Source organism: Festucalex cinctus, chromosome 10 (genome assembly GCF_051991245.1).
Source record: "Festucalex cinctus isolate MCC-2025b chromosome 10, RoL_Fcin_1.0, whole genome shotgun sequence".
Classification (NCBI taxonomy): Eukaryota; Metazoa; Chordata; class Actinopteri; order Syngnathiformes; family Syngnathidae; genus Festucalex; species Festucalex cinctus.
In genome coordinates this window covers 17,164,612-17,177,520 of record NC_135420.1, presented here as the reverse complement: position 1 = coordinate 17,177,520, position 12,909 = coordinate 17,164,612, and the positions used below count along the sequence as shown (strand labels likewise).

The window sequence follows — 12,909 nt, the reverse complement described above, 5'->3', positions numbered from 1 at the left end:
TGACGCAGTTAGTCAGACGGAGGTTCTCCTCCACAATGGTTTATTTACAACAGCGTAAAACCATAAACAACACAAACTCAATTTAGAGAACAACTTCGCTAATATCAGACTCTAAACAAAGAAAAAAAAAGGACAACCAAAAACAGGGACGAAAGTAACATTTCCCATTTCAACAGAAGAGATAGTAACATAGTTTACCACTAAACAATTGCACGTGGCAACAAACAAAATCACTCATACAGAACTTTTCAACAAAATTGTTGCACAATCACCCTTTCTTTCGTGTGTGGTGACGCAAGATGACGTGTGTCCTCCTGTTTTCAGTGTACTGCACCATCATGCAGGCACAAAAGCTCATAACCACAAGATCATTACGTAGGCTATTCAGTCATCTCTTCTGCGAACTTAGAAGAATCATTACGTACTGTTTACAGACAGTAAACAGTAACGATTACTTCTTAAGTGCTTGTCTTTCGCTCTGACAGTGCAACATAGGAGTTCTCAAAAGCAGTTTTGCTCTTCAGCTGGACGTCCACTGATGAGATTGAGGTTGTATTTTGGCTTACTTTAATGTGTCACCGCATGTCTTTTTGCTGTACTTTTTCATTCTGGCAGGTCTATACTGCCCCGTCTGCCTGATTATGCACCCTGTTGGTTAAAAAAAATAAAAAATAAAAAAATTAAAAAGTTGTCAGCTGTGGTTTGTCTATTGTGACTAATCACTGATTATCAGTTTGTATGTGGTTACAAGGAAATGGAATGATGCAATCAGCCGCTCTAATTTTTTACTGTTTACATACTTCTAACATCTCTATACATAATGTAAGTAGTAATGATCATAAGGGGGGAAAGGAGTCAGCCGCACTTCTTAATTAAACAGTCATTTTTTTCAAGAACTCAAATCTGTTCTTTTAACTACATTCAATAAGATACTAAACTAGCAAGCTGCCCTTGTGTACATCAAGCACTTGCAACCTCTTCCTTCTTTTCCTTTTTGACTTCGCCTTCGCCTTCGTTCGTGCCGCAGACGTCCCGTCGGCGTTTGCGAACGCCGGCCTTGGTCACAGGTACGGAGTCCATGCCAAGGACCTGGTGGATCTGACGGAAGGCGAGCAGCCGTAGCGCATGCTGGAGTAGAGGCGGCAAGGTCGTCAGGTTTGCTTGTGACGATGAAAATAAGCCTGCTTGGAGAAAAACATTTTCATAGTTCACCTGCGCGCTGGCGGTCACGTCCTCCCGGTCTTGGACCGTCATCCTGTCCAAAGCATCTGTCGGCTGTTTCTCACAGGGGTCCAACAACCCTGAACCATCTGAGAAAACGGGATGAATCATTATGAAACGACCAGGTGGATCATCATCTGTAGCATAGTGGGCGGAGACTTTACCTGGTAGCAGGATTCCCGTGGCCATGCACTCCAGCACCCGGCGCAAGGCTTCTCCGGGGCTGAGCGGGCCCGTCGCACTGCTGATGACCTTCTCCACCAGCAGCTCCATTGCCTAAGACAACAAACAGGATTAATCTCTTTTGTGGCACGCTTTTTTTTGTAATCATTTCGTTACAGTTGGATCATAACATAGAAGACTAAAGAACCCACTTACCCAGCTTGGAACCTTCCCCCACACGGGCACCCGTTGACATAAATCTCTTAAGACTCGAATGATGACGACACAGGACTGCAGTCCGTTGGCACGAGCCTTCAGAGGAAACATTCATGGAGATGACGTCCACACCTCTAATAGTGAATTTGAGTAAAAATGATCCATGCAAAACTTCTACCTGAAACCATTTGGCATGACGGAGTGCGGCCAAGTGTTCCAAACATGTTTTCTTATTCAGAAGATCGGGTGGGTCATTCTCAGCAACATCTGATAAAGAAACCAGAAACGCACACACTCAATGATTAGCACCATGAATAAACTACAACCTGTAGCTGTTTCCAAATAGTTTATCACGCATAAGCGGATTTCCTCTCTGCTCCTTTTAACTGTGCTTTCATAAAATTAGTGAGAGAGAAACAGAATGAGGGTCAGAAAGTACCTACACTGTCTTGTACTTGTTTTTCTGGGTGAAAGAAACAAATGTACAACAAAAACGATACATGCATAGAAAAAAAAAGGTTGTTTCGGAGAAAATTGTGGGAAAAATTAAAGAACCAGTGTGAAGGATTTAGTGGCATCTAGTTGTGGATCATCACATATTGCCTTCTTTAGCTATAGTAGAGGGGCAAAATATTAGGCAAAGCTCTCATTATGACAATTTCAATCCGCGACACATTTTAATAAAAATGATACCTCTCTAAAAGTGTCAGAATTGTTGATATATCTTGTATTGGATGTCATTTGATTAAACTGAAAACATATACCTATGGGAGATCACTATTCTGCTACCTGAGTAATACTGCCCTTACTATAAGACAAAATAATTGTCTTCTGCAGAGTATGTCATTTCTGAAGGGCTTAGTCAAGATATTTAAAAAACAACAAAAATATATACATACATTTTTACAAGATTGTTATGAACACTAATTTCCACTTGTTTTCCTCAATAGAGTCCATTATGTCCTACACACCGGTCCTTTAAATGGACTTGTGCATGATTCAAATTGTTGTCAGCCCAGAAATGCACATTATAAAACAATTTAAAGGGGAAATCAAACACCCAAAAATTATTGACAATAATAATGTTCTACGGAGCCCCACCAGTCTTAAAGTATTTTGGTTAATATTGAATTAGTGGAATATGAGTTAAGCAGAAAAACCCAACAGTTTTTTGTTTTTTTTTATCAATATCAGAAGGTGGCCATTTTGCCGCTTGTTGTCAAGGGAGAATGACATCATAGTTGCTCAGATCTCAGGTAACAACCAATCACAGCTCAGCTTCAGAAAACAAGTAAGCTGTGATTAGCTGTGATTATCTTCAGTGGACAGCAAGTGGCAAAATGGCCGCCCCCTGAGATGGATAAAAATGGCTGGATTTTGCTTCATAACTCCCCACATAGGATAAATCAGAATGTCACGTTTGGACTAGTGAGGTCACATATAATGTCAAGAAATGTTTAAGGTTGACTTCCCCTTTAACAAGCAGATGCTTGGATAACGTAAAATATTGCATTAGAGACTGCATTGCGTCTTCTAACATTTTCAATTGACTTTTTATTTTGGGTTCCCTCTTTTTTTTGTGTGTCATTTGATCTGCTGCTTTACATGACGAAACATCAGCTCAACCTATTTTTGCTTCTTTGCAGCATGAAACAATTGAAACGTGCATGTCATCGTCCTTCAAACATTTAAAAGTGTGTTTGTAGTTTGTAGCGTCTCCCAAATATCCTCTCGTGTCAATCTTAAAGCAAAGAAGGCACAGCTTCTGATGTCATGCGTTTGAAAGGCACTACAGTAATATTAGTTTGATGCACCTGTGCCGTCCCTTCTTTGCCATTTACACTATAAAGGAAGCTTCTTGAGCAAGGATGTTTCCATCCATTCACGCCTTTATGCAAGACAAAAACAAAATATCAAGGATATCAATGAACAAACGTGTCAGAGAGATGATCACAATTATCAGTATTAAAGCAGATTAAATAGTGGTTTGTAAGCAAAAACATGCAGATTATTTGTTGTGTTTGGGATTTTTTTTGAGAGTATGAAGGGGTTCATGAACAGAGATTGGTGACAAATTGAAGGTACTAATTGCAAAATGTGATTACAAAAATATTGATGGTCGCTACGTGGCAACTTTTCATCCATTGGGTTTCTCACAAGCTAAATAAAAATAAAGCCAGGCCTTAAGAAGTCTACATCATCAATCCACTTCGAATGAATGACCCATATTTAATGAGCTAACACTAATGTGAGTTGCTGCTCCACAAGGCTCATTAAATATGGGCCACTCTGTCTCATTCATTTCCCCATTCCTAAGTGGTATGAGTGGCCTTAATAGCGGCTATGTCTAAATAAGGAATTACTGTAGATGATCATGAACAGTAAATGAATGATAGCAACCATATAAAAAAAATAATAAAAAAAAAAACATCACGACCATACTTTCTCAATGGAAAACATGCAAATAAATGCTGAGCATTTGGAGCAGGAGTGTTTACACCACAATGATTGTGACATTTCACTACAATGTTGAGTGGGCGTGGCAACAAAGTGAGGAAAACATTCAAGCTCCTTACAGGTGAGAATGCAACATTAAGACAACTGGGGCAAACCGATTGGGATGAAAAAGCTCGCTCACGGTTGAGTTGTAGTCATGCAACAAAACGACAATATGGACAGAAGTATTTGGCCAACATTTCCAAAGCACGACTTTTATCACCAGTGGTAATGGTGTTGAATGAAACACCTGAATTCAATGTGTGGCCCAATTCTTTTGTCCATATAACTGCATACTTGTTATTTACAGTAAATATCTGAACGGTGATCCTCAATCTGGTCTGTTTGTTGATCTCATCATGTGAGTGTATCTGGGTGCTTAGATAACAACATACACCCTCGTGGCACAGAAAGGTCGGAGAGCCCGGCTTCTGATTCTCATGTTGTGAAAAGTAAAAAAATTTGGGGGTACTTAAGGTGGCTGTAAGAAAAAGGAGGGATGAAAATATTGGGACAAATTAGTAGGGGAATTCTTCTTTTCAGGGTTTGCTAGTCAAAACGTATCCAAATCCAGCTAAAAGTTGGGCAACTAACAGCATAGGATCTGGGGAGTTTTGAGGGAAGTATACTGTGAGTGTATTAGACAAAGTGCCAACATGTTGTTCTCTGGTACTAAAAGCTTTGGCTTCTCTAACCTTTCTCAGCCGCGTTTCCTCCTGCCTGCTTGTCCTTCTCGGCAGCAGGGTCGTCCCTCATGAGCGGCGAGGTGAGAGAAACGGTCACCTGCATTATGGGCTCCTTGCTCGATAATATGACGACGCTGGCCTCCTCTGGGTGAGCCTGCACCTCATACTGATCTTCAGAAAATGTCTGCCGGTTAAAAGGACACTTGGAATTACTCACTACAGAGGAGGTGGGGTACATATGTGGGGGGCAATGAGCCTTATGAGGCAAAAGTACAGGGCAATTCTTTTTTCTTTTTTAAGGTTTCTAAAAAATATATATTTACTTAATAGTATTCAGGGGAGGAACATGAACAGTTTATGAAACCCCATATCTCGCTCTGTAGGATTCAGGTGTCATAACCAGGCAGTGCATCTAAAGATCAGTGGATTAAACATTACATATACAGTAGGAGGGGAAAGCTAATTTCAACACGTCACAACCTTCAAGTTGATGCCTTCTGACAGACAGAAATTGGGTTTCTCTCCTAAGCCTAGAGATGGATTTGTATTGTAATTTGTAGGGATACCATCAATCCTTAAAAAGATACATTATTGTCTTAAATCAATAACTGATTCACAGCGAGATAACCACCAGTCTAGGATATGAGAGAAACCCGTGTTGAAAGAAGCAGGACAGTCCAAAACAATCACAACCTTTTGGTCTCCTGAAATGTAAAACTTATTTTGACAATCCTGCTGCTTAGCCACAGTGCTGATGATATAACCTGCAAAATACAATGAATTAATTTTGAAAATCTAAGGACTACAGTGTCAAGTAGAAAAAAAGTCATCCTGCAAAATGTTAGGGGGAAAATGTGAAGAAAAAAAAGCCATCCTGTAAAATGATTGGGGGGCGGGGTCAGGATTCATGCACAGAAGCGCATCTTTCATCCCACAAAATGTGTCGTGATACATGGATGAGATCTTCTTACCGCCAGTTCCTTGGGCAACTGCTTAGCAATGCTCTTGAGTAAGGAGATGGTGGGTTTTTTCGAAGTGAGCAGGATGAGTTGAACATTGGTGTCGCCCCGAAGTAGCAGGCCTTTGGCTAGGATGCCCACACGCATCACACCTCTTAACAGCCGGGCCGCGTTTGCAGCGCTATCAAGAGAAGCACAAAGCCAAAAACTCAGTAGAGTGGATGTCATTTGGATTTCTACTATTTTTATGACCTCTGTTTTTGTTGACGTAATAACTTAAATGTTAGCTTAGTAGTCTTGTAACTGTAATTTAATTCTCATATATTGTATTTACCCAAAGTCTTCAGTTTAGATAGATGTGGAGGCATTACAGGTTACAAACATTTTGCTTTTTTTCCACCACTGTAGGAACAGAACTCAGAAGATTTAGAGCATTAAAAAAAGTTCCAAATGATTACTTGATTATTAAAACAGTTGTCAATTAATTTGATAATCGATTAATTTTGACAGCTCTAAAACAGAGTTTATGGTATAGACGCCATAACCTGAAACTGTGCCCAAATTTGTACCTTTTTAGGTCCCCACTCTCAATAGCAGCAGTAGGGCTGTTCTTCTCAAGCAGAATGTCTGATACCATCTTCAGAGCTCGCTCAGAGTGGGAGACGATCCTCTGAACCGCCTGCAGCTCTTCCTCCCCTGGGTAAATGGTCGCGTGTTTGGCCATCACAAGGCGGTCGTCAGGTGAGTCCGGCCGCCGCACACACGACTTACACAAAAGGGGGAAAAAAAGTTACGGGGCAGATATGGTGAAAGGAAGCTTGCATTAACAAAACTCACCAGCAGAGGGGGCACAGGCATACCCGGGCGGCTCATGAGAGGTAGGGGAGCCATCCTGCGTCTCTGCTCACCCCAGTACATTTGCTCATCCTCCATTCTTCTCCGGTACATGTCCTCCTCATATCGCCTGCACAAGTAGGTGGAAAAAGACTTCATGTGCACAGATACCTATCTAAAAATTCCCATTCAGCCTTCTTAAACGACGCTTAGCATTTTATAGCAGGAGTGTACCGGGCAATAAGTCCAGTAGGGATATCAGAGTTTTCTAAATCTATTTTTTTAGAACCATCCTGACCTCCTTTCCATGTTCCAGCGCTGCTCATCATCTTGCTGTCTCTTCAGCACCGTCTTCTGCTTCTTAAGTTTGCTCTCCTGTAGCTTTCTGGCTCGGTTACTAGGTTTGATCTCCACTGGGAGCTCTGGGTTCACTTTCCTCTGCGGAAAGAGCAATAGGCCCAATAAAGACATGTCAGGAATTTCTTGGAAAATGTAGCTGCATCTTATCTACCTTGTACTGCAGTCTGTGCCTTCTTCCCTTCAGGTGCATGTCTTTAGCATTTGGGTCATTGAAGCTGCACTCGCATAACTTACAGTGGAACCGAATTACTTTGCCGTCACTGTTACGCACCTGAAAAATACACGATTGGTCATTTGCTGCACAAAATAAATAGCAACCTTTTGCCCGCAAAGATGAGGTTGTTTTTGCCTGGTCACCTTCTCCACGTAGTCATGCCCAACTGGCTGGATGTCCCCCTGACTCGCGACCTTGTCGCAATCCTCCTCTGACACTTGTGGCATAGTTCTCTCTTCTTTCACCGCTGCTGCCACAGGGGGTGCTGCTGTTGCTCCGGCAGCAGTGCTGGCTAGCTTACTGGCTGTAATACAGGTAAGAGGATAACAAATAAAATGACGATTGTAATAACACTCCTAATTAGTTGTGGGTCAAAACAAAGTTATTGTGTACAAAAAAAAATGGAATGAGTGTCAGAGTAATGGAAAAGAACGAGAAAATTAACTCATAATGAACAACAAATGACTTCACAACTTACAAGTCGAAGTTGTTTTGGACGGATCTACTTTATTGACTGTCGCTACTGTTTTAGCCACAGTGTTTCCAACTGGTTTAGGTGCAGCAGTAGAAGTTGAAGTGGCCGTGACTGAGGCCACGTTGCTGGTGGTGGCCAGGTTTTTGGCAGCTGTTGATGTTGTGACGACCGGTGCAGAATTCACCAACACGGGCTCCGTGGAAGGAATAGGTTTGCCCAGCTTTGTGTGCAGTTTTACCACCTTTACAAAGTCACAAACAAAATTAGCTGATATTTATTCCCTCTTCATATCAGCGTAGGGTGTCTGCCTCGAGGATATCGCAGAACAGATGGGAGATCCCGTAAATAAAACATGACATTGAAGCATGTTGACTGACTTTCTGCTAGGCTGAAAGAACAACAAACATTCAAAGAATTGCACAGCTGCGCCAACCTTCTGGTGTTTGGAGCCACGGATGTGTGCAGCGTAGGCATCAACTCCAGTGCAGGATACGTCACACAACTCGCACCGTAACTGAGTCTGGATTCCTCTGGGCCCGTTGCAGGCCCCCGTCTGACCGCCATTCTTCTGAGCGGCTTCTTTTTTCTTATGTTTCTGGCCCTCGAGGTGCTCCCGGTATGTCTGATTCAATAAGATTGGGTTTTAAAAAAAAAAAAAAAAAAAGAAAAGAAAAGAGAAAGACCTCATTTAAACTACATTTTACAAATGTAAACAGTGAATAGCCAATCATTAGGTGAAATCTGTGATGCAGAGAGATCAGAAACTATTTGAAATAATGAAGTAGATACGTTCCACAGAAAAATCTGTTATGTGAACAGTAATAAATTAATCAAAATTCAATTACAATTTCAATTACTACACTTTACAATTACAAAATCAGCACAATCGGGGGAAAAAAGGTTAATATTTTTTTTATTTTTTTTTAATAATCTTATTTTTTTTTAAAAAAGGTTATTAATACTAATTTTCAGTTGTTTAAATTAAATAAATTAATTAATTAAATACATGTGTACTTTTTTTTACATTTTAAGATAACTATTACATTTTCTTTCATCCAAAAGGAACTTGAATAATTAAGTGTTTCAAAGAATTTTATTTTTGTCTTAATATTTTTTACGTTAAAACATTTTCTTCTTTTGTACCAAAAAAAACCACACAAATGATTGTCCTAATCGTGATTTCAATTATTACCAAAATAATCGTGATTAATATTTTCTTCATAATCGAGCAGCCCTAAGTACACTATATAGTCATTGTATGTTTAGTGACAAAAAAAAAAAAATTAAAGGGGAACTCAATGGCCAAAAAAAATGATTGGCAAAAATATGTTCTATGCAGCCCCACTAGTAATACGGTATTCTGGTTACTATTGCGTTACTGGAATATGAGATAATCAGCAAAATCCAGCAGTTTTTATCAGTATCAAAAGGCAATTTTTGCCCCTTGATGTCGAGTGAAAATGACATCATAGTTGCTCAGGTCCCAGGTAACAACTAATCACAGCTCAGCTTCAGAAAACAGGTGAGCTGTGATTGCTTGTTGCGTGTGCCCTGAGCAACTATGATGTCAACTTCAGTCGTCAGCAAGTGGCAAAATGGCCGCCCCCTGAGATGCATAAAAACGGCAAGATTTTGCTTCATAACTCATATTCCACAAATGTAATATTAACCAGAATGTCATGTTAAAACTATAGGTCATCACACACATTATTTTCAAGAAATATTTAAAGTTGACTTCACCTCTAAATCTTCTTTACCAAAGCAGTGACATTTGATCATCTCACCTGAGGACCTGCGCAGCTTATTTTGCAAATGTCACAGTAATGAAGCTGGGGCTGCTTGACAGGCCCCTTTGGCTTCTGTAGCTTGTTCTGGTGAAACGTAGGCTTTTTGTAGGCGCTCCCCACCGAGCTTGTCACCATGTTGCTGCCAGGATTGCTCCAGGAAGCGCTTCTCAGTTGCTTGGAGGGCTGCGGTTTTGGGGGCTGATGGGATGGGGGCGGCTGCTGCTGCTGCTGCTGCTGCTGCTGCTGCTGCTGCTGCTGCTGCTGCTGTTGCTGCTGAGGCTGGGACAAAGTCTGCTGAGCCGGCTGGTAATAGGAGGTGGCAGATGTGCTGGGGTAGCCAGTTGAATCATAGTTAGAGTAGCTGAGGCCTGAGGATAAGTGAGAAGGACAAGAATACATTTCAACAGACGCTAGGTTGAACTTTCACTTCGCCAGGGGAAAGTCTGACAAAGAAAATGCTTGCTTTCAACGGACTGCCCAAGTCACATTCACCTCTGAACTTACCTGACTTATACAAAACAAAACCTCATTATTCATCTCCAGATAACAGTTCTTGCATTACAGAATTAGATTATTCAAGAGTCACTCATATCGCTACTGCTAATATTACTAGGGATGTAACGATATCCAAACATCATGATACGATATTATCACAATATGAAGGTCACGATAGGATAATTATCACGATATTGTGGGGAGGTTGGCGATACAAAAAATAACAAACACAGATTTGAAAACCTATTAATCTGACTAGATGAGTGTTGTCTCTTACCTGAGTACGAGGTGGCTGAAGCAGTGGAGCTGAAGGTGGAGCCGAGGGTGTAGGATGAAATCGATGTTGGCGCTTGTTGTGCGCTGCTGGACACCGGGTAGATGTTGTAGCTGCTGGACACCGAGCTGCTTGGCGTCAGTGGCTTTAGCGTTGTTACCTGCCTCTGGGGAGGAGGCGGGTGGCTGTACACAGTGGTGGGGGCTGGGGTGTAAGCGCTCTTCACTCCGACTGAAAGAGCATAGGGGGCAGTGAGAAGGGCGATGGGACATCGGATACGCCCGGCGGATCTTCCGGGACTTCCTATCAGCGTTTTTGATGGGATGAGCACTTAAACTGAAAGCATGAAGGCCATGTATTATGTGGCCTAAAAATGCAAGTCAAGTGATGTGAACTAACTCAAATTTTCAGCAACAAGGGGGGCAACATATTAGAGACATGCAAGGGCATTAGCCTCAATATAATGAACTTTAAAAACCCATTAAAAATGATCAATTAAAATCTGCGAGATAGCTTTTCCACAGTCATAAATGAGAGGTTGCTGTGTCATTACGAACATTTGACATACGGTAGCTAAATGAGCTTCCTCAATAATAGAAACGACTCACCGGTCTGGTAGTAGTTGTCAGTAGTACTCTGGGCTGAAGCGATACTTGTCTGGTAGTACTGTTTATTGTCATAGGTGGTCACAACAGCAGGAGGGGCATAGTTGTAGTTGTCCTGCTATAAATAACATTACCATTATCAGTGCAACACGTTAAAGGAAATGGCTTTTTATGTACAGGGTGTTAAAAAAAAAAAAGAGGTATTTTGAAATATTAACATCTGAGTAACTAATGTTATGGAAAATAATTATTTAGGACGTATTAACATAAGTTTGCGCAGTATTGTGGACACCTGGATTTTCTTTAACAATGGGCTTTTCAATTCTTGTACAGGCTGGGACCCAAACAAGAATTGGTGCAACAGAAAATGGCTGGATGGATATGTTGGATCTGGATGAATCTATTTTCTAGTTGGTTTATATTTGAAATTATTATTTCCTAGAAAATGAATCCTGCATACTCTTGTTGCATAATATAACACAAAGTGCCTTTTCATTACTTGTGACTATAATTCTAAAAGGAGCTCACCGTGTTGGAGTACACTTGATATGTTTGTGGTGTGGTGGTGGGATGCGGGGCTGCCGGGGGGTCCGGCGGTCTGTAGGTGTAGTCCGGAGGAGGCTGGTGGCTCTGATAGCTGGCATAAGGGGCGCTGACAACAGGCTGGGCTGCCTGCACTGTGGCCGGAGAGTATGATGCTGTCACGGCATGAGGAACGGCGGAAGCCTGCTGAACGCTGTAGGTGGCCGTCGAGGGATGCGAGTAGGCAGGGGGAGGCTGGGTACTGAAGAAAAACAGATGGGCCAGTGATTCAAAACATTTAGAAGGAACAGCCAGAACACTTTGCAAATAATTTTCCCCAGTCATTTATCCTTATCCATCCATTTTCTATAGTGCTTGTCCTCATTAGGTTAGTGGGTGTGAATGCCAATTCTTAAAATTAAGCGTACATTTTGAGAGGGAAGGTAAATTTACAATAATCTGACATTAAACAATAATAAGACAAATTTTGACCACAAGTCGTTATTTCCATTCATTTTCATTTGCCTTTAATTTAAAAAAAAAAAAAGGCGTTTAAATCAACAGGCACAGCAATCAGGGAAGAGCTCATCCATTGTTGGGACATTACATGACTCACTGAGCCGCACTGACCTCATGGTAATTACTTTTCATCAGCACTTACGCAGTCAAACTTAATAGCATAAATGCACTGCTGCAGTGTTGTTACCGTGTTCGTTATTATTCCAACACAGTGTTTAACTCAGGTTTTGACCTAAGTCAGTTCACACTCAGACCATTTTATCACTAGCGAACTTCTTTTCCGTCAACAAGTGATTTTATCAATATCAGCTTTGGCACTCTGTACTTCACACAGTTTTTGAACGTGACATTTAATCACGTCAATATGCGACTGATGGTAGGCAGCATGAACTCGGCTAGCTAACGCAGTTTAGTTTAGCTTAGCTTAGCGGCTGAGGGTAGCTTGTGGCAGCAGAGCGGCGCTCGTGGAAACGTCGACAGCTCGTATGACGGCGTTCTGTTATAATGACTCAAATGTTAGGCTCACGCGACCGTATATCATTTGAATTACCTGTACTGGGGACCGGTGGCGTGCGTGAAGCCAAAATAATTGCTTGCAGCCATCTTGGCTTCTCCGGTACAGTACAGTGGTGCCAGTCATCAGAGAGTCACTGAAAGGTAGAAAACAAGATAGTTCACCCCCTTGACTGCAGCTAAACGTTAACACCCAAACGGCAATATATTGTTGGTACTTGATAATTATCTGCACAGGAATTGGTTAAGAAACATTCCATATTTTATTATACGCAAGTCACGCTATACCCGTGTGACAATATATCATGAAAGTATAGAAAAAAATAAAATGTAGAACTAGAAATATACCGGAAGTACTTTAAGGGAATTCCGTTGCTCCAGTGGGGAAAAATGCTTTTCCCACTACCTCCCCCCAAAAAATGAGTCGTCAAAATGTCTTTATTTCTTACTGTACATCATTTACAAAAAAAAAAAGAAAAAAAAAAAGGGCGGTAGGTGGTCCAGAGAACTACAGCTAGGAGGCTATTCAAATGTTAAAAATTGTTGCCCTTGCTTGCAACTTACTATCAGG

General features: G+C 41.3%; 1 protein-coding gene across 2 annotated transcripts; it reads right to left on the bottom strand.

Annotated features, from left to right (window-relative positions):
* Nucleotides 1-23: 23 nt before the first annotated feature.
* On the bottom strand, nucleotides 24-12,513 carry zfr2 (zinc finger RNA binding protein 2). 2 transcript variants are annotated; one of them, XM_077533360.1, is made up of 19 exons: nucleotides 12,376-12,513; nucleotides 11,313-11,568; nucleotides 10,788-10,902; nucleotides 10,183-10,410; nucleotides 9,408-9,778; nucleotides 8,057-8,245; nucleotides 7,627-7,864; nucleotides 7,292-7,452; nucleotides 7,086-7,205; nucleotides 6,873-7,012; nucleotides 6,578-6,704; nucleotides 6,310-6,506; nucleotides 5,753-5,921; nucleotides 4,791-4,965; nucleotides 1,778-1,866; nucleotides 1,600-1,695; nucleotides 1,386-1,497; nucleotides 1,213-1,310; nucleotides 24-1,128 (listed from the first exon to the last, which is right to left on the bottom strand). In XM_077533360.1, exons 1-19 carry the CDS (start codon nucleotides 12,426-12,428, stop codon nucleotides 961-963), a joined length of 3,102 nt encoding a protein of 1,033 aa, XP_077389486.1. In that variant the 5' UTR covers nucleotides 12,429-12,513; the 3' UTR covers nucleotides 24-960. The 2 variants fall into 2 exon arrangements, with proteins under 2 accessions (XP_077389486.1, XP_077389487.1); XM_077533361.1 differs by having other exon boundaries at nucleotides 10,788-10,899.
* Between the last annotated feature and the right edge of the window lie 396 nt (nucleotides 12,514-12,909).

Coding starts and splice junctions, on each gene's coding strand:
- zfr2 (XM_077533360.1), bottom strand. CDS start 12,428: ATGGCTGCAAGCAATTATTTTGGCTTCACGCACGCCACCGGTCCCCAG. Junction 10,411..10,787: donor TGACAACTACTACCAGACCG/GTGAGTCGTTTC, acceptor ATGCTCTTTCAG/TCGGAGTGAAGAGCGCTTAC. Junction 5,922..6,309: donor GAGAGTGGGGACCTAAAAAG/GTACAAATTTGG, acceptor TTCTCTTGATAG/CGCTGCAAACGCGGCCCGGC.